The sequence below is a fragment of the Leuresthes tenuis genome, unplaced genomic scaffold (genome assembly GCF_036924035.1).
Source record: "Leuresthes tenuis unplaced genomic scaffold, fLeuTen1.0.hap1 SCAF_3, whole genome shotgun sequence".
Classification (NCBI taxonomy): Eukaryota; Metazoa; Chordata; class Actinopteri; order Atheriniformes; family Atherinopsidae; genus Leuresthes; species Leuresthes tenuis.
Genome location: NW_027325357.1, coordinates 21,770,739 through 21,795,583, shown reverse-complemented (window position 1 = coordinate 21,795,583; position 24,845 = coordinate 21,770,739). Strand labels below are relative to the sequence as shown.

Below are 24,845 nucleotides of genomic sequence, written 5' to 3'. Positions count from 1 at the left end.
TCTCAAAAACAATTCCTTCATCCTCGTTGCTTTTCAAAGTGCATCACAAAACCCACTTGTGATATAACGAGGAGAGCCTGGTAACAAACGATCATTTCGGAAGCCACTGAATGTTTCCATTCTTTTTTTCCTCCCTCGAGCAGAATCAGTGAAAATGCCAAGGGACAGATGCGCAAGTTTGAATCAATTGTGGATTTTCTGACATAAACGAGATGAAAAATACAAACAGATTCAGAAATACACACATTGCGGCCGCTGTGCTAACTTGCCACGGCATCTTCACATCCCGTTACTCATTAAGCCAGAGGCAGATGGTAGCTTCTCGGCGCCAACAAAGAGGGTTTGTTTGACAACGCTCACTGGCTGGACCAACACAATGGGAAAGCGCAGGAAGCTCAGCGAACATCAGAGAAAGAGGATTGCAGATTAACACAAGGAAATGTGCAATCCTCTCGGGTTCATTTCTCAACAACTGCCCTTTTAAGGGCCTTCAGTTAAACTATGGTATGAAGAGGTTCATCTACCTCAGCATCACACTGCAGATCCTTACTAAACCTTTTACATCAACACAGACTCAGAGAACGATGTCCAAGAAAGTGAAAATTCTCTAAGCTTGATTGAGGTTTACAGCTGGAATTCATCAGAGCTTTGAGTGGTTGAGGTAAGGCATTCGATCCTGAGAACACTGTATAGTCAACGATGGTGACAGCAGCGTCAAGCTGTGCGGCCGATCAGCTGCAAAGAAGTAGATTATACCAACTAAATGGTATTATAAGGAGGGACAATCTCAAATGTTTAGCATTACCTTAAAGTATGGAAACATAAAAAATTGACCACAGTTCCAACAAGAAAATGATTGCAAACACACATCAAAGCTGTAATGGACAAAAGATAACATTGTTTAGAATGGGCTTAAAAAACCCTGACCATAACCTCATCAAAAATATGGGGATTGTGTTTAAAAGACGAGTTTAGGCCAGTAAACCAACAAATCTATGTGAGACAAAAGGAACTGTCTACAATTCTGCCAGGGACTTATAGCTGGTCACCAAAAGCATTTATTCTAGATGTAACTGGCAGTGAGACATCCAACCAAATGCTAGGTGTACTGTATGTAAATCTTCTTTGCATTTGTGTAATTCATACCCTTTCAACCAACACTTTAAAAACTCATATCTCTCAAATGATAAATGGCATTCAATCATTCCTCCCCAGAAAAAGATAAAGCTGAGCTGCTCAAAGTTGGATCTTTTACAAGGCTTATATGAAATCCAAACAGCACGCCATGAGCCCATCATGCGAGATGAAAAACAGATTTTGTGCTTAAAAAAAATATATAACCACTCATTTGCTTATGTCTTCAACCAACTAAAGCACGTCACCAATACACACCTTCCCTTACAGTCTGATGTTAGTAAAAACAAGAATATGATCACTGAGGAGATTTCCATGATGTAAACAAAACATTTAAAAAAAAAAAAAAAAAAAAAAAGCACAGATGTATTACAACTTGGTGTATTTGAGTCATGAATCACTTTGTACAGACTCCGTTGACTTAAAAAGTACAAAGACTTGAAGAAAACTGAATTCCCTTTTAGATTCTGGTAAAAGACTACATACATCCCTAATATATGAAGCATACACCTAAAGGCAATGTGTGACACTGCAACCTTTAAACGGGGAATGTCTTTACAACCCAATGAACAATGTAGCTGCTATAAAATCTTTTCAACTGTTCCCATTGCATGAAAAGCCCTACAGAGGACAGGAAATACATTCAGCTCGGTTTAATGCACAGTCAGAGTCGAGTTACCGTTACAGTTCAATGGTGCCATTTAACCATCCCGGTCCCAGTGTGAATGCACGGGAGAGGGATCAAGGTATTGAGCAAAGTATATCCAAAGCTCTGAATTGTGTGGCATTCAAACCATTTTGCCTGTTCTAACATGCTCTGTGGGAAATCATTGTGCATTACAGTCGAATGCGCGGCACAGACGCCGCCTTCGAGTTACTTGAAAAGTGATTTTATATGACGACTCAGCAGTTTTAGAATAAGAATCTTAATAAGGCAGAGAGGCAGTCTAGAAGCGCTTTAAGCAGCCACACGTTGATACGCAGTCTTAACGGGCTGGTTTTCAGTCAAAATTTGAGAGGATAAAAAGGTTTCACTTTAAAAGTCAAACTCTCAGAAATTAAACAAAGTTCTACAGGTTTAAATTTCACACTAGAGAAAACTGCTCTTTCTTTTCTCTTTCTTGAAATGCTAAATTATTTAGCTTTGTGTTGCTTCTCTGAACGTTGTGATCAAAAGTCTCTGCTGTGAGCTGCTGTGAAAACACTAACAAAAGGGTTGTTGTTCATTGTAATCCTTTTCTCGGCTTTATCTCTAATTTGTATCCAACCTTACCCAACATAAAACTCCCATGGCCCCAAGCATATCTCTCTGCCTGATTGAATTCTTGAACTGTGACTGAACAACTTTTGAACAGCTTCAGACTGTTGTCCTTAGTTACTCCAGGAAACGGTGTCAGCCTGAGCAACTGTACCATAACTGGCTTTGAAACAGCATGTTATCAGGTATGTTACCGGTATAATCCACGTTTTGCAAAATGAGTGTTTGGGTTTCCCAAATACACTGTTGTCCAGTGACACACTAACGCAGAAAATATATGACCTGGCAACAGCCGTGAATGATTTGCAAGTGCTGGCCCTCACCTCAGCTGTGACACTAAATAGTGAGCCTCTGCAATCCACTCAGGGTCACATTCCGGAAAAGCCAGAGCACTGACATCATTTGTGAACACTGGAGATGACACCCAAACCACTCCAAAGATGGCCCATCTCCAAACCTGAGCACCATCCTCATTCCTAAATGAATATATTAAAGACAATAAACTGACAGTTAAAACAGGTGCTGATGATAAGAGGATGCAGGATCCTGTCTGAAGCGCAGTTTTTGTTGTAAAACGTCTTCAAGGTGGGAGCAACCCTGTCAGCTACAGAAAAACAGACACATGCATTCACAAGATAATAAACTGGTGTGTTAACTTGTATTTCTCAGTGATAAAGCTGTCAAAGATTTCAGAACAACCCTTGTCCACTCTTTGAGCATTGCCACACAGAATTTCTGCCAAACAAATGTCTTTTCAAAACAAAACCTTTTCATCTTCATCCTAACTACCCATGTTACAGTCCACGGATCATCCACCAGTCACAGACCGGCAGCCTTGACTTGGGAAAACCTAACAGCTACGTTTCCTCTCCAGCAGAGCATGGTAGTCTCTGTTGAAGGAGCAATATGAGGAACTGGACCCACTGTTTTATATTAGTCTTAAAAAGAACTGCCAAGAACTGTAACAAGGCATCAGATGGCAAAGAACAGTCATGTTTCTTTCTGTGTGAGCATCTTTCCTGCAGTTCTGTAAGCATCGTGTAATGCAATTGTCATTCTAAACACAAGTCAACTTTAGAAAGGCAGACAACACAGGACATTCTGAAATAAATATATCATACAAATGGATATAGAGGTAATCCCTTTCAGTCATGTGCTGTGTGTGGTACTGAATGTCTCTGCAGACACTACCTTGTCTAATTTTCCGAGGTTCTTTTGTTTTTTTTGGCAAGTTGTTAGGCAACTTTTGAACACAGAATGCAGACACAGGTGTCTGACAGCATGTGGGTGTGAAACATAGTGATTAGTACAAAATGCTGTCTCCTGCCTCCTCTCTGCATTTTCGCGTTCACGATCTGCGCCTCACGCACGTTCAGGCTCCTTCAACGGGGGGGGGGCGCTTTCCCACCAAATCTGGTGATGTCACACTCTCCTGCAGGGTTGTGTCAGAACAGCGTCAGAACGGGGGTTAACAGTCAGAAAATAGGATTTTATCTCTCTGATTTACTGCTGTTTTTCCAAAGCCCTCCACAGTGTGTATCAGTCGCACTTTGTCCATCACTGCCTCTGAATGCTGTGTTTGCAAACAGCGTCGGGGAAATAGTAGGTTAGTCTGCTTTTAAGCCTACTGCCAAAGAATCTGCTATATCCACAGAAACAAGCCCTGAAATCATAACCGACATCAGACTGAGATTAGACAGGAGATAAAGCAGTAAAGCTGGGCACAATAGACATGACATGCAAATACAATAAAGCAATGTGAGCTTACAACAAAGAATACTGTGTGTCTGTCTGCCAGCAAGCAAATGAAAGTAATGAAAGCAGCTAATGTGTTTTAGCAGCAGTGGGAAAAGGGTGTGTCACATTTGTTGTTTCTTACTGTAAGAAAAAATGTTTTGCTGTTCTACTCTCTGAATTTCCATAGGTATGAAGATGTAAACCAACTGTTTAAGTGTAATCTGTGATACTTTTAGATTAGTTTAGCTGCTTATTCATCAGCTCAACACTTCATTTCTAAAATGTCTGCGCATAGCTAAATGAAATGCAACATAAACAACATTACCACCTGATTTGGTTTAAGTCGAACTTCTAAATAACAAAAGGACAACACGATAAGACACTAAACTAACAGACCCTCAAAGTATGACCCTGCTGAATATTCAAATGTTAGCATCTAAACACTTCGAAGCTTTGATGGTTGCTGTGTCCGCACAACCACAAGACAGATCAGACCGGTTTAACCCAAGTTTGGAGCTGAACCACAGCATTGTTCACACAGAATAATTAGCCAAACTCAAGAACCAAAGTTGCAGCGGAGCCCAGAATCCAGCCGATTTGTGATGAATGTCTGCCACGAGCCCCTAGAAATGCACCCACAGCAGAATCCTACCACAGACAAATAGTGCAACTGGCATATTTTAGAACCAGTAAAACTCCATTTGCTTACTTTACAGAACTCAGCCACATAAACACAGCTGCGTAAGCATAACACTCATCCCTGAATATGCAGAAGTTACGGATAATAGTGCCTACGCCGGCAGAACCTTCGCTAAACTCTCATCAGTACCAAGAAAACAGCTATAAAACAGAAATTAAGCCAAATACAACTGCTTTTTAATTGGGCTTTGTAAGAAGTGCAGCTCTGGAAAAATAACCATGATTGCTCTTTAGAGGGGAATTTAGCCACAAAAACAAACAGAAGCCAAAAAAATGTTCAAGTGGAATCTGGAGTGGGCACTGAGAACTGCTGTGTTCATGCCATGGACAGTGGTTCTGTTGTCCACGGTGATTGCTGGTTCACAGACACAATTTTCAAGTCAGGAAAACAATTAGCAGCAAGATGTCCCTGGTGCTGAAAACAACCTCATGACTGCACCCCAATCACGCTCTCACCGGTATAAGAATCGCTTCTTAAAGCCGTCCTAATGCTCTGTCAACGCATCAGCAATGTGCTGCATACCAGCAGATTATGATCTTAGCTGTGGACTCACAAAATGAGGGGAAAAAAACAAACAAAACATGCATGCAAACAGGACTCCGATTAAACTCAAAATGCTCGAACACACACAGCAGTCTCCTCACTATTAAGAACATTTAACCGTTTGGCTTGGGAAGATTGTGGAGAGATAATTACTCAGCCACAGTTCCCACATATTGTATCACACATATTTTTAGCTCCTAAATCCAACAAGACGTTTCAATAGCAAACATAGGACAACTCTGTAGATTTATACATGATTGCAGTTTAGCGTAGAATTAAAATAAGGTCTTTGATGTGTAAGAATAATTTCAATACTTCAACATACTCAATAAACACAGATTTGTTTGTCAACTGCACGTCTCTGCTCAGTTTAACAGATTACAGAACAGATATTTACATTCATGAAGAAATTGTATAAAGCACACACATCCACAATATGAGCTCTAGATGCTGGACATAAACTGGCACAAAACATGGAGTCTGTACGCTAGGATGAATTCTCCCAGGAATATTTCTCCAACTACAGCCACAGTGGCGTCTCCATCAGACAGGAAGTACGTGTCCAAGCAGGTCACATGACTATCAAATGATCGATAAATCGTGTAAAACAGACATTTAACTAGATTCTTCAATACGTGAACACCTATTGAATGGCATTTAAATAAATGCGACATATAAAAGCATACAAAAATAAATGTCCAATGTAAATATGAGAGCTCAACTGAGAAAAATGCTGAATTGAGCCTATTTTAGACCACGGACTCAGCCTCTTTTTCTTCACACTGTGGGAATAGTGCTCAAAGTAACTTCACATGATGCCACGGCACGTGAACAGCAAAATCTTTTAACATTAAGGATGTCATTATGAGCAATACTAACGATACTACCAGACTAGTCAAGACCAGAATGCCGGAGCACTGATCTGACATCTGTAACAGGGAACGACAGAAGTCAGTTGCAGGAAATTTTATGCATGCATCTCGTTTTTCTCAGATACTTGAGCATTCAACTGGTTAAACTTTCACTGCAGAGTCGGTAACGCTTAAGAGGGAAGCGTTTTTGATTTATAGGCTTTAAATATGTGCACCCAAAGCTCAAAATTTCTTGTTTGGATAGTCACTTGCTGTGCTAAAATGATGAACGTCTTTACATGAAGACAAACAAAATCTTTCTCGAGCAATCTCTTGGGTTTAGGTGTGGTGGTTGGCGCTGGTGCCTCACAGCAAGAAAGTTCCCGGTTCACATTACAAATGAGGCTTTTGTGTCTGGAGTGTTTGTGTTCTCCCTGTGCATGTGTGGGTTCTCCCCCACAGACCAAAAACAGGCATGGCAGGATTTACCAACATGATACCAAGTCAAACCCAGGAGTGAGTGTCTGGGTGTTGGCCCTGTGATAGATAGGTGACCTGCACACTGCCTCTCACCCAATAGCAGCTGGGACAGGCTCCAGCCCAGCATCTTGGCTTTGGAGAATGAATGACAATTTGCCAGTACTGTGGTAGCAGTTTAAGAAATAGTCCTTGGAGCATTCATCCTCATTACCCCCAATTAACCTTGATCTCATCTGCCTTAGATGTTGCTATTCAGTCTAGAATAGAAAAAAAGTGAAGCAAATTAAGTTAAAAGGAGGCCAGTTTTGGCTACTGTGTGAAAGAGTGGAAGCTATGGAGACCCTTTTTTTCTAGGCTGTTGGATCAGTTATAATACATAAACATGAGCTAATTTGCTCAAATGATGAGGGATGTGCAGCTGGAACTGAATGAGAGGCAGAAACAATAACACGACAAAAACAGGACTGTGATTGCTCTTTGTAGCAGTTAAGTATGGCTTCCCCCGCTGCTACAAAACGGCTCTCTTTTTGTTAAATGGGACCTTAAAGTGGGATTTTATCCACGTTGCAATATGCAAGCCACCGTGTGGGACAAAAGAGGGGCAGCCTCCACATAATCCCCCATGAAGACCAATTTTCCATATCAGCAACCAAAAAGAAGCAGCCTTGGAAGAGACGTGAAAACATCTGACTGTCCTTTAAAAAAACTGTCCCAAACAAAAAGTTTAAATCGACAATTATGACTGAACAGCTTCCAGTTAAATATCTCAGCCATGAGAGGAGTCTAGTGTGAAGATGCTTTTTGCACTGTCAGCAGCAGAGTTCTCAGTTCTGTACACACGAAGACAAAAAAAATTGAAAAGCGCATCCCCGACGGTCCATTTAAACGCAACGTAGATACAAATTGCATTAAAACAGATTCAGCTGTCGGCTGTGAGTCGTTGTACAGAGTCCGCTCACTGAAATAGCCAAGATATCGACGTTTGTAACGGACAACAATCTGAATTAAATTCATCAAAAGTGCGAAAACAACAGAAAGAGTTTGGCGTATACGGTTAAATAAGTTACTTACTCTGTTCTGAGGCGCAGATAGCACCGCGGTGTTTTTCTGTTAAAACGCTTAAAGCTTAGAATTAAAGGGCAGCTGATGGGGGAGCTGTCATTCATTCTCCCCGTCACGCCGGGTTTGGTTGTTTTTTGTTTGGGGAGTCTATGAACTCGGTGGAGGCGTGGTGACACAGCGACTGATGCCTTCAGAAACACCTCGGACAATTTAGCTCCCCAGTTGGACGACCATAAGTAAGATTTTCGTACGCATTGAAGTGTTTTTCCCACCCTTACAATAACAATTACAGGAAGAAAGTAGTGTTTTTTTGGAGACATGTTTCCTCTTTGGTCACTTACATTCAAAGTACATCTTATAATGATCCAGATACATGCACTATATTTGCTCTTTTTTTTGGTCTAAATCCAGTCTTGTTCATTTCAATTTAGAATCTTTAGTATTCTCATTATTCAACTTAGGCATATGCGTAAACCTTCCACACTGGTGTGATATTTTTGCTTGAACCATAAGAGATAACGAAAAAGAAAAAATAGCATTACAATTACACAGAGAAATAATGTTTAAAGCATATAAGATTTTGTGAAAAAGTGGGATGAAGCTTATTTCCTCACCTTATTCAAGTAGAATTAGTCTGTCTTTTAGTTTAAAAATCAGCCATTGTCTTTTGTAAAAACAGATGTTATTGACTAAACACTAAAAAATAGATATAACAATCAGACTGTCCTCGAGATCCACACGAGTACTACCACGGAACTGAAAATTTCCACATGAATATTTGATTGAAGGCGGCACATGCTCTACAGCATGTACTTGGAAGACTTTAGAGAAGAGCGCCACAATGTGGATAATCTATGATACGAATAACCGAAACAGATGCTGATACATCTATTCCGTAAATCTGTATATAAGTCTGCAGTCAAGCATTGTTATAATTGGCTTTGTTCTTAGACATTATGTATTCATATTCTCTATTTTTCTAAATAACCTATGTTCTTATTTTGTACTTGTCCACTTTGCTCATACTACACAATGTATGTCCTTGAATGGTCCAAGACCTTAAGATAGCATAACTGGACTAAATAACTGGGACAGATGAAGCTTCTCTATCTTGTCAGATAGACTGGTACATTAGATACACGCCTAAAACAACACTCACACACACGTTGTTTATCACATCCAAAGAACATGACGTGGACAGTGATTGGCCTGCTCGTGTCACTAATAACTGGCCAATTATACTCGGTCACGTGTAAATCCAACCTCTGTAAGATAAATGTGAAGAAGATAAATATGAACTATTTCCAGATATCAGGACTCGTTCTGACGGAGGCCCTGCGAGAGCTCTGTCACTCCAAATCCAGCGTTGCCATACTTTACCTGTGACCAAAATAAATACTTTGTCTGTGAACTCAAGATTTCTCCGGCTTGTTCTTGGACTTCCAATGAAAGAATCGGGTTAACAGCATCATCAATAAGTCCAAACCTTCTTTGCCTAATTGTTTGTCATCACACATATACCCAAGCACTTTGTTTCTGCAAATTTGATATCAAGGTAGCAAGTTTCAATGTTCTGTCTTGGGTTTGCCCTGTATTTAAACTCAGTGATGATCAAATATGCACAGTGATGTCCACTTAGAGTGGTAGAGCAATTTGTTGTGACTTTTTCTATCATTTGTCTATTTTATTTCACTTTAGTAGTCATTGAAGTTGTAAATTTGCAGGATCATTTCGGGGGTGAGGAGTTGGTTTCAAACGATTACCTGTGTGTGGGGGTAGGATGCGTGGTCTGTCTGTCCCAAAACGCTGAAGAAAAATTGCAAGTTGTTTCTCCTTTGGAGCTTTGTCCAAACCAGTGGCTTTCAGGTAAGAGGCAAACTGTTCTTTCCATGTCTTCCACTGTGTAGAAAGGTCGTCTGGTATGGGCAAAAAAGGCTGCATTTGAGCTGAATTTATAATGCTGTGGGCAAGTTGGCATGCTCCACCAAGGACCAAGGATATGAAGGACATTTAAAGGGATGTTGGGGAAAATACAAAACAAAGCAAGATATTGGCCCATGTGAGTGTGTCACACTAGAAAAGGAGTGAAAAATGTGCAAAAATATAAAACTTTATTGACAAAAAATAAATAACTAAAACGGGTATGTAGTTTCAATGTGTTTAGTATGACGAAATTCAATAAATAACAGTCCACCGTGGTGGGCAACTCTTCTATTGTCATCATTATTCCACTAACACATGGCTTATTAAGAAACATAATAACTCACCAGTGCTGCTGCTGTATGTACGAACAGTGGAGTCAAGAGGTGGTGAGCAGCATGAGTCAATGGACACTGTGTCGTCATCTTGGGAACAGCCAGCCTGGATGGCTCTCAGGTAGCTGTGGCTGCGGGATCGGAAGCACGTCGGCATCGGCAGATCTGGAGGCTCTTGGTTGTCCTGAGAGTGGGAATGGGAATCTCTGAAAGTAGATTCTGAGCTGCGGTCTTCATAGTGATGACTCCTTTCCAGGTCTCGCAGCTACAGATAGGAAAGAACAACAATGGTGTGGTTGTTGCTATAGTACAGCAAGGAGAACAGTACCCATGCTCTCAAGTTGACCATCAACAAATTAGCCCGATGAAACAGTTGATGAGCTGCAAAAAACTGCAACCACATAGTTGGAATAGTTAAATATGTGAAATGTTTAGCAGCACTGCAACAGATCACAGAGCTATGTAAGCCAGTAAACTTGTGCTGCTCTTTTTGCTTCCCCTGATACGTCTAAATGGGCTGTGATTTATCTGCAAAGTGCATTTTATTTGGTAGAAAATCTGTTCAACTCTTTGAAATTCCATTCAGTTTTTAGCATGTTTCATACAGTCACTGCACACACACATAGCATTAAGTCAGCCATCTGAAAGTCTTGCTTTGAAGGTTACAAACCAGTACTGCAGATGTCTGTTCACTAACAGGAACGAGGCTGAGTACTGACATTTGCATGACTCACTAACTGTTAATAGTAGGATATAAGGGGGTAAATGCCTGAGTCAGCACAAAAGAGATGAAAATAAAGTAGAGAATGCGATAGTTATGACTACTTACATTTGTGCAATAATGTGAAAGGTTTGGGTATACAGCAGTTTATTTTCCTTTTTTTTCTATTCAAATGAATTGTGCTTTGGAAATGTGAAAAATTACACAATTTGACTTAAAAGATCTTGTTTGGTATGTGGCTGTATATGCACAGATAATTTCATTTGTAAGGCTAAGTTGCTGTAGTGCAGCAACCTTTCAGAGATTGAATGGAAATCCTGTGTTCATAGCCCGAACTGGCTCATTTTAAAGAGGATGATCAGAGCCACATCACACAGCTGATCTTTGTCTCTGACTTTGTTATCGGGAAGCTAATAGCTCCTCTGTAAGTAGATGAATTCGACTGAAAGCTACCAGTGTCATTCATTCATCTTTTGGGGTCATAACATTGATGCGAGACACTTTGAAATAGTGATCCTTTGTTCACTGGAAGCTCATTATATCAAAGTCACTTGAGCTGTATCTGTGGAAATGCAAATTATAGAGCGCAGCTCTAGGCTAACACAGAAGTATTTGAAAAGGACTGGTGAATATAAAAAAAAGTACATCGTCATGATTAAGTAATGTGAGTTATGAGCACAAACAAATGTACTCATAACTCGTCAGAAAAACATCCTCTGATCTATTGAGACAAAATGAAACAAACAGTTAGTAGAAAGTTACTTTTTTTTTACTTTAAATTCCCCCTCTGTCCTCCAAGTAAACACAAACCTGTTCCATACAACTCCGTCTGCCCAAGGTGCTGCAGGCCTGGCTGAAGTCATCCTCATCCCACGGTGCCATGGGTCCCGTTCCTCCAATACAGTCAAGATTGTCCAGGCTGCGATTATTAGACAGCTCTCTGAGAGATGGAAGACAGCTGGAAAGGAGAGTAACATAAGAGTAAAAACAAGAGAAAGAATTTATGCTCAGGATGGGAAATTTAAAGAGGAAAACTTATGCCCAAAAAGAAGATGTTGCTACATCATGACCAAGAAGCAGGAGGGAAACATGAATGAGCAGCAGAACCAGCAACTGAAAGAGAGCTAAAAGGAGGACACTTCTGCAAATTAAGACATCCCTTTCACTTCCACTTTCATCGTGTGATCACGAGTCCAAATCCAGTCTCCGCTTCAGTTTCATCGAACTCTTGCAACAGTCATTACAGCATCTCAGCATGCAAAGCGAGTGAGAATGTATGCATGTTCTGTGCCATCACGGTGCCAAAGGCAAAGAACAAGTTCAGGTCTTTGTTGGCACACTATGATAATAACATGGCTGAAAAGATCCATGCCATGATATACTGACATTTGCACAGCATCAAACTCAGATACTTCTAACCCCAAAAGCACTTGGCAGATGGTAACTAGAGACTTAACAGAAGTTAAAATGACATGAATTTGGCTATTGGCGTTTCCACCTCACAGGTTTTTCTGAGGGCTGCGGTACAAAGTCACTGTCGACAGATCATCCAATCAGAAATGTATTGCACCGCACCCCTGAGAAGAGGTTTAGAGACCTATCACTGACCTGCTCATTGACCTGCTCAGCTGGTGCAGAGAGGACACACTGTGGAGCGGAGACCACAGGGCGTCCAGCTCCCCCTGCAACAAGGTGTAATCCAGGGTTCTGCTGCTCACGCCAAACAATTGGGCGCAGAACGGAAGAGAGTAGGGTTGGACGATCAGAGATCGGCAGGGGTTTGAGGGTAAGTCATTCAAGCATGCTTTGGGGAATAATAAATAAATACAAAATTTCTAAATATAGAAATTTTAAAATCATTTAAGTTCAAGAGGGAGATATGCTTGGTGCAGTCGGCGGGCCTTTTCACATTAATCATTAATAACCACAGAAATATTAAACCACTGTAAATGAATATTGATGGCACTGACACCTTTATTACAACCCCGAAAATGTGAGAATAATCAGTCTATAGCATTTATGTTAAGATTTCTTACAAGTAAGCCAAGTAGTTAATAAGTAGCGTAGATTAACTACTGTTATTGATTATATGCATCAGTGCTATTGCCAAAAATCTGTAAAATGATCCAAATTACAGCATGTATGTGAATGTGGGACAATTTGTGACATTAGACAATATTTCGAATAAATCAAATTGTATGTCTCTAAATTTTCTGAAATGATTTCTGAAATCTAACCACACCTCATTAATATGACAAGTCTTGGATACAAATTGCATTAGAAAGGCACAGTCAAGTAGCAAGTGTATGCCCCACTGTCCGTGCATCACTTACTCTACAACGACTGTGGTTAGGAAAGCACAGTCAGAATGAGCGATGAGGCTGATTTTTAAACTGCACTATAGTTGCCAATATTATTTTAGCCAGGTATGGTAGTAACTCGAGCATGTGGATAACAACGGGGAGTCTGACACCTCTTCTGTGCTTGAGTTAGCCCAGCGTGGACTGTGTGTACTTGTGTGTGCTTGTATTTTCCTGCGCACTGGCATGGTGAGGCTAGGCGTGATGGTTTTCTTCCTGTATGCACAGAAAGCTGCTGGCTTATTCATTTTCTTTTGATTGTGGAGAGGTTTTGCCCATTAGTATTTATAATAGTATAATACTGTGTGTTGTTATGATTGACTGGGTGTTGGAATATCAAAGTTTTCTATCATCACACATTTTAAAGGGCTAATCCCTTTTACATATTCAAATTCAAATTCAAATTCAAGAATAGGATAGAACCCAAGCCCTACCAAATAAAAATAATATTTAAAAAAGCTATTAGCATATTTTCCATCATGTCATAACAGCAGATAAAAGCCTGTTTTGTAGTTATTCTTGCTTGCTTATTGTTTGATGTTAGTTTCTTTCCTAAAGACCTCCCCATTATTTTGGGAGTTCTTGGGTTGAATCTATAAGCCCAGCTCTGTATCTGAGTGTGTTTTCTTACTTGCGTGGTGGTAGCTGGTCACTCAGAGACTGCTGGGTGGCCCTGAGGTAGCTCTGGCGGCGAGCAGCAGTTTTTGGAGAGGGTTTGGGGCTTCCCTCAGAGTCGTCACTGTCTTCCATGTCTCCCATGGCCTTCACATAGCTACCACTACGCATCCGCCGACATGGAATTTCATTGGGACCCCCACCACGGCCTAATGTGCTGCTCCAGTCACCCTAAAGAAGTCATTAAATTGATCAAATTAGCCTTTTTCATCTAATTTGAATTCGGTGAATTTGGTGGTGAGGTCTTATTTGTAAAAGTTTATAAGAAATACTCTATATCCACTTGAGGCATACTCACCCTTCGTCCAACTTGCAAGTAGTTGCAAGTTAGTTCTTGTTGGCAGGACTTGGACTTGAGCATTGACCTGTCCAATGTAGCTGAGCCCTTCTGAATCACCTGTCTTGGTTGGCCCATAGTCAGTGTGGACCAAGAGCCTCCTTTCATATAGTCATTATCATTCATTAACATACTCCCCATTCCACTTAGTCCACCACCTCCACCACCCCCAGGACCAGGAAGTGCTTGATACTTCATGTCATTACTGCTTTTAGAGGAACTGATAGTGTTGTAGCCACTGTGGATGTATCTGCCCTGACCACTCTGGATGTCATGGCCAGTTGGACGTCCTAGAGTCATCATGGCCATAGTGTTATGGTAGCTGCTCAAATCACTGCTGTCCAAATCATCTGAACTCCAATAACCTGACATGTTGGATCTTGGCCGTCGCTTAGCAGTTGCCTCTGATTTTGTACCCCGATCTTTACTTTTGGCTCTGCGATTATGCTTCCCACCATCCTCTGTGCTAGATGAGCCTCCACCGCTGCCAGTAGAGCGTCCATTGACATTTCCTTTCATGTTGTGGCTCTCCAGTGACTGGGACTTAGCAAAGAGCTTCTGCACTGAGTGCAGCATGTAACGAATACGACCAGGACTGTCTGTTCTCTGCTTGGCAGCAGCAACAGCGGATGTTCGATGAAACTGCAAAGTGCTGAATCCATCATGGCCTCCAGGAAGCTGCTTATCAAAGTCCAGCAGACTAGGTGGTGCCTGATTCTTGGTCATATGATGTGATATAGTAGCTGAACCACTTGTGATCATAGGTGTTCGTCCACTCAGCCCCGCCATGCCCATGCCTGCTGCCATACCCATGGACATGGATGTTCCCATGGTCCCTGTGCTTATGCCCCCAATGCTGTCCCCGGGTGGAGAGAAATCGGACTGGTCATATGAATTGTAGTGAATGCCAGGAAAGGTGCTGCTATTAGAAAGCTGGTTGTTGAGAGGCAACATGCAGTCTGCTGGAAGGGAGCTTGGGTGGGTTGGAGGGTAGAGGTGGGGATCCATGGAGCCATAATGTTCCATTGTGGGGCTGAGCAGGTAAGGACTGCGTGGCAGTGTGCTGGTCTTCTGAGGGTAGAGGGCCTCTGAATGGCCCGTGGAGGGGTCACAAGAGTCAGACAGATGTCTGTTACGGTTAGTCCCCAATCCTTTCATGATGGCAAGGAGGTCCAACCCTCTAGAAGACCTCCAAGCCTAGTTAGAGATGACAGATTGCCTTAAAGGTGATTGCTAGAAAGAAACAAAAAGACAAAAAAACATATCTGGTTATAACTGCAAAAAACACATTAAAACACATTCAAACTCAGTCATGCATATCGTCTCAGCCACACAAGCATGTCTACTTATCTGCTAAACCAGACTCTAAAACACAGTAGCTGTAGGGCTGTTGGGCAACTAAAGTGCTGTGAATGAGTGATTTCTTTCCACTGCCTCCCACAGTAAACATCTGTGTTAAAATGTTGGAAAAGGATGAAAAACAACATGTTGGAACAAGGACAAGCCATAGCTTGTGGGTCAGTGAATACATTTATGGGTAAGAGAACAATTGCTGACAGACACTCCTCCGTATTTATGTGGTGCGTAGCAGCAGCCGCAGAACAACCATCTCCTTTTATCTGTTTAAACACACTCAGGAAAAAAAGAAAATGAATCACTGCAAAATGTTTCAGTTTGTGTGAACCAAAAAACAACTATTTTGACTTCAAGAGATTAAATTATGAGACCTTTCCAGTTTTACAAAAGAAAGATTATAGACTATAGATTATCGGATTTTTCGTAATACATAGTAGCGTATACAACAGTTAAATGTTTGTAAGATTCTTAGTTTCCGCCTGTAACAATACTCTCTTATTCTATCTATTCATATTTCATCCTCTTCCTCCACTGTTCCTTCTTTCTCTTTCTCCCCCAGTGACTATCCTTGGCACAAGTTACCAAGCCCATGTCTTATCTGTGCATGGTGAGCCAAGCATGGTGGGCTGACGGTCATTGTGAAACCAGTAAGGGGGATTTGACCAGTGGGTGGTGGGTGGCAGGAGCTGGCATGTAACCCTCCTCGTCTTCTAGGTCACACTGAGCCAGGGCCCTGACCGACCATGCAGTAAGAAACAATACTTCTTGTCAAACAACATGACAGATGATAACTGAGAAATCTTATATAATGGTAAAGAGAGGGTGAAGGCTACTTTGCAGGCAAGTCTTGCAGGCGGCATTTGTTGCTCTAAAATTTGATGGTACTTTTCCGCAATAATGCGGCCAACACAAAGGTAGAAATGAGTTCTCCTAGAGGACTGATACGAGCCCATATCATCACAGAACCAGGCTTGTGGATTTGTTGCTGATGACAGTCTTGATGGTCCATTTCGTCACATGGCATCAAATTGCCCAGAAAAAGATGTGGAATATTTATTTGTCTCTCGATTCTTTCTTCAAGGAACATTTTAAAAATGTTTTTGTTGTTAAACAGTTCAATGATTTTTCACATATTGCTCCTTAAAGACTCTTTTTTTTAATGCTGCTCATGAGGGTTGCTGCTTTAAGGAATATTTATCTAATTACTTTCTCTTCAACAGAAGATGCTCAACATGTCACTGGGAGATAGTTATCATATAACTATTCCTGGGAGCCCTATACAAATATGTGGTCTTAATGTCTTTTACTTTATGAACTAGACCGTAAGTAATGTATTCTCTGTGGTGTAATGTTAGCAGGAATGTCACGGGAGCTTTGATTAATGGTACCGTGTTTTGTTCAGTATCTCCTGATTGCCACTGCCACTGTGTTTCCAATGATTTTAGTTGGTCACCAAATTTTATCATCCAATTTTATAACTTAGTCTAACAACACTATTTTGTATTGTTTTGTATCATTTTGGGTAATTAGGCAACAGGAAAAATCCCACATGTGCTTAGTTTTGTTTTTTGTGACTGTAGGTGTATTTACTTTAGTTACACTGAGTGTGTACTTTTTCATTAAAGTCTACAAAATTTATTTTAGTTTGATAATAAGAAGAAATTAGTTCAGTTTTATAGATTTATCAGGAATAAAATGTCATCTGAAACCCCAGAAATCAATGTTCCAAGAACGATATTGCATGTAACCAAGAATGTTTATCCACATAATTTTTTTCATGATTTTTTTCCATTCTTTTTAAATTCAGTGGCTCATACTAATTCAGTTCTTTGCACAAGGTATTTTGGTTGATATATAACAGTGGAGACGTGTTCTCTGCGATATATATATATATACATACGTATACATATACATATATATATATAACTATACTTATATATTGGCAACCAATATATATATATATAGTTATAAATAACTATATAACTACAGAAACTACATATGGAGGGGAACAGTATTGCTCATTCCACTCATATTTTCCCTTTTCAGGCAGCTTAGGTAAAGTCTCAGCCTTGTTGTTAAGATACTTTTAAAAAGAAAACACTATTTAATCCTTAAGAGTTTAAAATCAACAGGTAATCAGTCAGGAGTTCAATAAACATGTCAAAGAAAATGTAGCAAATGTAATGAGCGAAAATAAAGCTGCTCACTTATGAATTTCACACTTAATTCAGAAACCAATTTGAAAAGAATGCAATGCAGAAAGGCTTCAGCATCATCTTTCTTTTACAGTAAATGTACACACCTCACTTTTATACACTTCTTCCAGTTTCAAGAAGAGTACTTGCAGAAAAAAACACATCTCCATATTTTTCACAAACCGGCTTTTACTTCCCCATTATTAGCATGCTGCAAGCAAAGAGTCATTTAGTGTCATTAACATAGCCTCTCTGAATGCCATCTCCGCTGATAGGGTCAAATCCTCTAAATCCTTTTACACAACATTAACTAACTGCCTCATATCCCGTTGTGACATGCCACTCAGCTAAGCTTGGCATGGCCTCCTCAATGTGTCAACCAGTAAGGCGCTAAATGACAGTGATGGCTTTGGTGGAGGCAGGCTCATCTGACAGGCAGAGCTGATGGCCAGTCAAAAGTTGTTTACCGTGTTTGATATTTTGTGGTTAACTGTCGATTACACACAAAATAGGAAAAGAGAAGTAGTTACAGGTACTAAATAGGACAAATAATGGTATTTTACTGAAGTCTAAGACACATAAAAACAAAACAAAAATGAATAAACAAGAACACATTTCAGGTTACTTTTAGAATTTCTCAAAATGTCATCTGTGATTGAATCAAAATGCTCACATAACATTTTTACCTCTGCTTTTTACACAGCAGCAAGCTTATTCCTTAAAATGAGGGCATCCATTTTTATACAGTGCAAGATATTCCCCCCTGCTAGATAATAGAACAGTAGAAATTATTAATGAGCCCAGCAGACAGACAGCAGGTGTGTCGTAATGTTTTGATCCAATTGCTGCCTCTCAGTGAAAATGCCGCTGGATGTCAATATGATTCTCATTAAGTCAAACCTGGCAGCTGATGTATTGTTCATGCTTCACATGTAAGCACTGATGTCAGAACTTATGACGCAAATCTGAAATACCAGTGTCACTGCAATGTGAGCACGTAAAATCAAAGAATGTGCATCAGATTTTCATGAGACGGATGCGGAACAGATGAAAAGATGCGTCTTATTCTTATTCTCCTGTACAGCTTTTCACAAATGTATGCGCACAAGAACCATTAAGTGTGTGAACCATGTGTGTGTGTTAGTGTGTGTTATTACACCCTGCTTGGAGCGTCTGGTGACAGCATCTCCCCGCCTTGTGCACTGGGGAGCAGCCATCTGCTCCTCCTGTGGGAAAAGAGGTGTTTGGCATTGTGTCCAATTCATGACCTTACTCAATTTCTCAGTCGCAACGTTTGAGCTGCAGGCAGTTCACACTAGTAACCAAAAGAGGGCGACACACTCAAGAAGTGCTGGACGCCTTTCCTCGAGTCTCCATTACTTTTTGATGTTGTTATATAAAATAATTAAAAAATAATAACTTATTATGACGATTTACTTGTCTTTTGTTAGAATCAAGGAGACTTATATCAAGTGGTCTGCGTGGAAGTCCAAAAAGTTTGGTTGAAAATTAAAAGCCACAGGCATTACTCAGTATCTGTTTTTTTTTTTAAGCTACACCTTTTCAGCTTGTATTTTTGCATGTTTGCTGTGCACCTCTATGTTTAGAGATATGTTTAGAACATTTCTGGTCATGTACAAGAAAGTAACAATTCATTAATGTAAAAATCCTTCATCCAGAAAACTACACCAATAGATCCATTCGTATGCATTACACTACGTGATTAAATGGGACAAAAAAAAGCATTAAAAAAGTTATACGATAGCACAAAATAAAACATGAAATCCTGCCAGATCAGATTTCAACCTCAGAAGCCCTAAAACTAGTAGGGATCTTGGCGTCTTAAACCATTTAGAGCACTTCGTCACTACAGAGGCATCAGTAATCTGTAAGTTTCCTTTTCGTTGTTTAACAGCTAAACACATATGTCAACACTGACTGTGAAAATGTTACAAACAGTCATGAAAATAACATTTATAACAACATTTAGAAAAGATGTATATTTCCTGGCAAAGTATAGTTCCAAATACAAATGATTTTCTTATTTATTCCCAGTTATTTAGTTATTCCCAATGTTTTCTTCAGAAACCCAATCAGCCTGGAAATATTAAAGCAGAACCCTAGATTCTGTATCAGAAGCCTCTGTGCTGTCTCTGTTGTAATCTTTGAGTAGCCAGATTTTTCACCCAGTTGCCAGTTTCTGTATTGGCACGTCTGCGGGTGGCCAGATTTAGATGAGAGACTGTGCAAAGGACATCATCGCTTCATCTGAGCATCAATGTACAGAAAGGCAGTTTGTTGGAGCGCAGCTCAGTCGGCCGGTCCTGAGCCCATCTGCTCCATAGGCTTACAGCACTGCCCCAGAAGACAGGGGGCAGCTCTGCATGTGTGTGTGTGTGCGCGTGTGTGTCTATGTGTGTGCTGTATGGGATGACAGACGAATGCTTACAGACTGAGGAGAGGAAGTGCGGAAAAAGCTGTGGCGAGAAAGGTGTGGGTTTTGACGGCAGTGGAAATGAAAGCAATCTCAGGGGAATAAGAAGGTGTGAAAATGAGTAAATGTGTTGTAAACTGCGCACTGGGGAGAAGGAAGAAATATGATAGAGAATAGAAAGGCAGAAATTGTCTTTGTTCATCTGCTCCTGCACTATAATGCTATGGTAGGGGAGAAAAAGAGAGAAAACGGATGAAAAAAAGAGATTGAGAAGTTTTGAGAAGAGCCGGTGAAGTGATGCAAGAGGAGGAGATGTGTTTCTGTTAGCATATGCATGCGTTCATTCAAGACAAAGGTGCGTAAAAGAGTTTGATATGTGGGATGTATGTATGAGGAAGATATATATAACTATCAATGGCTACTTGAAAGATCCACATTTTCTAAGCCTTTGTTTTAAGTTAAAAAGATATTACAATCACTTATTGCCTCTTAAGTGCTGATTGCCACTGATAATAAACAGTATACTGTATGTGTGTGCGTGTGTGTGCATGTGCAAAGCAGGCTAACCTTGTCCTAATTACGCTCTATCTATTCCATCAGTGCTGTGCTCTGGCCTATTTTCACAGCTATAAATTTATCACTCTCCCCTCTGTTGTGATAGATGACCCACTCATTTTAGCCCATCTCTAAAGACTGTGAGCCAGATAGGAAGTCAGTGGAAGACAGTGGCACCACTTCACTTCTTATGATGGCAGTGATGGAACTTTCCATGTCCTCAAAACTATTTCTGGCTTTGAAGTCCATACATTTAAATAAATGTGTTGCGCTGTTGTTAGTTCATTTTGATTTTCTTTGGTGAGTAAAAGCCTGGTAAAAAGAAAAACTGGACATAACTTTGCAATTGAAACTAGATGTGCCACCTGGAGATCAAAAAGAGTGCACGCTGCACAGCATAAATGATTTGTGAGTTTGTAGCACTGATTATCATAAAATGTTCCAGGTGGTTTGAGACATCAAGCCTGTGTATTGACTAGCAGTTGCCCTAAATCTAAAATTGAGCAAAACACAAAACAGAATAACTGCATGTTTATTTTTCTTTGTCCACTGTTGATTACATTTTTAAACTCAAGAAGGAGCAAGTAAAAAACACGAGTATAACAAAATGACATGATTTTGTGACACAGGTACAGTGGCGGTCCTGGCTCATTGTGCGCCCTGGGCAAACACCCTTTAATTAGCTTCTGCTTTGAAAAACTCTTGCTACTTCTAACTGTTATTAGCAAGAGGCTAATAAACACACAAATTCACATTAGGTTATTGCTATCTGTTTCATTGCATACATAACACTCAGAGACACTGACATGGCGGTGTAGTGCATACCTTTATCTTTTGTCCTTTTCTCTTCTTCTTATTTCCTTATCCTGTACTGGGCACCTGACAGCTTTTTTGACCTCTTATTTTCCATCCTTCATTGAGCACGCACTTGACTTGAGAATCAACTCTGTGGCGGAAAAGCCGCTGACGAAAATCTAAACAGTTTCTAATCTTAAGCTTTCTGCACTGCTATCACTGTTTAGGTTTTGTTGCTTTCATTGTGTCATGTTTTTTTTTCACTTTATCTTGCTCATGTCGTGGTCCTTGGGTTTTGTTATATTTCTGTGTTTCATGGCTTGTTGTTGGGATTTTGTTCCTCTCAATGTCAAGCCACCTCAACTCAAGTCTTAAGTTCTGTTTTACCTCACTTTTTTCCTCTCTGGCACCGGCTGCACATTCATTTATCTAGCTATTTTTTGTGTTTGCGATTTGAATTTTTTATTAGTAATCTCATTTGCTGGCCTTCAGTCTGTAAGTCTGCCTTTAGGTCCAGTTCTCCTCTACAAGAACAGTGACAACTGCTGATATGAGTCGAGAGAGTTTTACATTTGAACTTCAAATAGCAACAGATATGGATTTCTCATTTCAGTTTTAATTATTAATTTGTCTATTTGTTCATGAATCTGAGACATTTTTACTGTTGGTACATGCATGTATCTTTAATGTGCTTTTTGCCTCTAATTGAATTTTCTATTTACTTTATTCATTGATTTACTTTCATTAACTGTTTTACTGTGTGGTTGATCTGTTTAGCATATATCTGATGTAGCATTTAAAATACATAAATATATTCTACACAATATCATCTGATTTATGTTTATGGTGCCTTTTTTTATTCAAATAAAAATAAACAAGTTTCAGTTCTTTTATCTGACTCTACTGTTCCTCAATGCAAATTCATTGAAGTGTAGCAAATCTTTTCATTGTTTCTCCTTTATTTTGTGCTCTTACACTGCAAAGTATTTTTGATACATTCTGTTTGTATGAGTGCAATAAGAATAAATCTGATCAACTGATTAAAATAATAGTTTGTAGATGCAACAACAGTTCTATGACTACATGAGTAGCCCTCTGAAGGACTTCATTATTGGTTATGTGTTGTGGTCAGACGAATGGCTGCGCTTAACTGGGCGGTGTCCATGACCACCTCTTGGCTGCTGCCCTGGGCAGAAAGCACCTGCCCCCGCACCCTTCTGTCTCCCGTTGCCTGGTTCAGGACAATCAAAACCATTTCTCTAATATGGTGTAGGTTTGATATAAGAGACATGTCACTCAGTGTTACAATCAGATGCTTTGCTGCTTGTCTGGTTGCGAGCCAAACCTTCGCCTCTTGGTATTCTCTTGGTTAACATTTGTACACAAATCTGGTGATGCCAGATGTCAGTTTCAATTAAACATCCAGCTGAATTTTTCACATATTTGCATGTTTTCTACAAAAACAACACAGGACACGATTCTCTTCCAAAGAGGAAGCACTGCATGTATGGAACTGCTCAACAAAAGCCAAATTTGCCTTAAATTAGTCTACGCCTCCGGTACACGATGAGTCATCAATATATATGAACATTTTATTGTTTTGTATGAAATGGCATGGGCTGATATTTCACCTAAATAAGGAAAGAGGAAAGGAAACATTTTGAATGCTTGTGCTGAGGGGGACACTGTGGGACACTTCAATGGCTTTATCAGAGTGCTCCTGGCTCCGATCCCTCCACCTCTCCTACACAATCTGATCAATGTCTCTCTTAGAACAGATATACGGTTCTTTCCCTTCTCAGAGCTACCAAAATTCAACACATTAATATTTTTACAATTCTAAATGTGAAAGGGCTCCGTATTTCATATCATAAAATGTCTACAAACTTACTTGAGACTCTCTTACTGTCCCTGTGTGACTGAGCCCAGCTCTGTTCTTAAAGTCTCTTTGTCCTAATGACACCTTTATGAAACATTTTTCAATGAGCTTCACGGCTATCTTATGAGGACGTTATCAAACTATCTTTGATATCCCTCGGGACATTTTACCTACTTGGCTTTTCAGTGCCTTTAAAAATAATTGGATACCTCTCTCTTTTCCTTTCTATTTAGACAGACCTGCCTGCTAAGTAAACACAGACATGCAAGATCACATTGCTCACAGTTGCAGAAGCAACAGTTCAGAACGTCTCTGCTAAGTAGATCTCAGTCCATGAGAAGAGCTATGAAACTAAGCAAGTATTTTAACTTAGAATATGTTTTCATTATCTCTTTCAAAGAGTAAGTCTTTGGTTTGAAATATCTAAACAAACTAGGATGGCAGCTATCTAGTATGTAGCACAAAAAAAGAACATGTTACCAAATGGACTATTCAGGATGAGTTAATATGTGAGTGTGGCAGAGAAATATTAATATTGTCTAACACAGAGTGCTGTGGCCTCTGCATTATGGCAGACAAGATTACACTGCAATTAGATGGTGGGGAAAAAAACACAATCTGGTTATGACTGCAAATATGTTTCACTATGTCAAAGTAAATAAAATGATTGACACATCATTTGTTTTAATCTAGCCTTAAAAAAGTAATTACCTGCAGCCTGACATGACGTGCTGTAGTCTGCTTTTCATCTTTCTTTTTAATCAACTTGTTTCTTTGAATGTTTCTGTCAGCTTCAGCCATGCCGCAAAAAGTGAGGTATAAAACTTAGGAATCAAAAAGCCTTATCACGCACAGTTTTCAGGCCGGGACTGATTCACCTTCATTCTGCATCAGTGTCATGTACGAAAGTGCAGAGATGGCATTGGGGTCAAAGTTGATGCTCCGTCGACATGCCTCAATGCTAGCGAGGGAGCCACCAAGAGAGGCAAACCAGTATCACAGAACGTGCAACTCTAACCAGTGTTGTCGTTACTGAGCTGATTCTGCAATCCTGGCTTGTTGTGTGTATGCGCACACTGATGCAGGGTTGAACCTCCTCTGTCTGGCATATGTGAGCTATGAAGGTGGAACAGCAGCAGGTTAACAAACAAGTCATTTTTTTTCTCCGAAGTGTGAAAAGGGATAAAGTTGTCTCCTACCAGCATGTCAAACTATCTGAACAATGAATATTTCTGTCGGGATTAGCTGAAAATATAGCATTTCCATGTTTAAACTTCTGACACAGTCAGTGTTATAAAGACAGTCAGTCAGTGTTGTTATTAGCTTGACAAACACATAATCTTTCACTTCACCTTGTCACCACTGCCGTGTGTCTGCTGGAGTTTTTTTTAATGCTTTTTATCTAAAAGTAGGTTTTTCAGCACAACTGATTATCTTTTTTAAAACTTGACCCGAAGTTCCAAGCCAGTTGAGCGGATATTAAACGGTGTTGTAAAAAAACTGCAGACCACTGACTGG

At 40.1% G+C, this 24,845-nt stretch overlaps 1 protein-coding gene across 5 annotated transcripts in view; it reads right to left on the bottom strand.

Moving 5' to 3' along the window:
* Nucleotides 1-24,845, bottom strand: part of dlgap4b (discs, large (Drosophila) homolog-associated protein 4b) — a 113,416-nt gene that overhangs the window by 10,479 nt on the left and 78,092 nt on the right. For 2 of the 5 annotated variants that reach the window (XM_072382552.1, XM_072382549.1), the window contains exons 4-9: nucleotides 14,075-15,346; nucleotides 13,733-13,947; nucleotides 12,350-12,451; nucleotides 11,552-11,699; nucleotides 10,033-10,285; nucleotides 9,529-9,681 (exon numbers count right to left, since the gene is read on the bottom strand). In XM_072382552.1, coding sequence (XP_072238653.1) covers nucleotides 9,529-9,681; nucleotides 10,033-10,285; nucleotides 11,552-11,699; nucleotides 12,350-12,451; nucleotides 13,733-13,947; nucleotides 14,075-15,271 — 2,068 coding nt within the window. In that variant the 5' untranslated portion in view covers nucleotides 15,272-15,346. The remainder of the gene's footprint in view (nucleotides 1-9,528; nucleotides 9,682-10,032; nucleotides 10,286-11,551; nucleotides 11,700-12,349; nucleotides 12,452-13,732; nucleotides 13,948-14,074; nucleotides 15,347-24,845) is intronic. The other 3 variants (XM_072382551.1, XM_072382550.1, XM_072382553.1) reach the window with 3 other exon arrangements.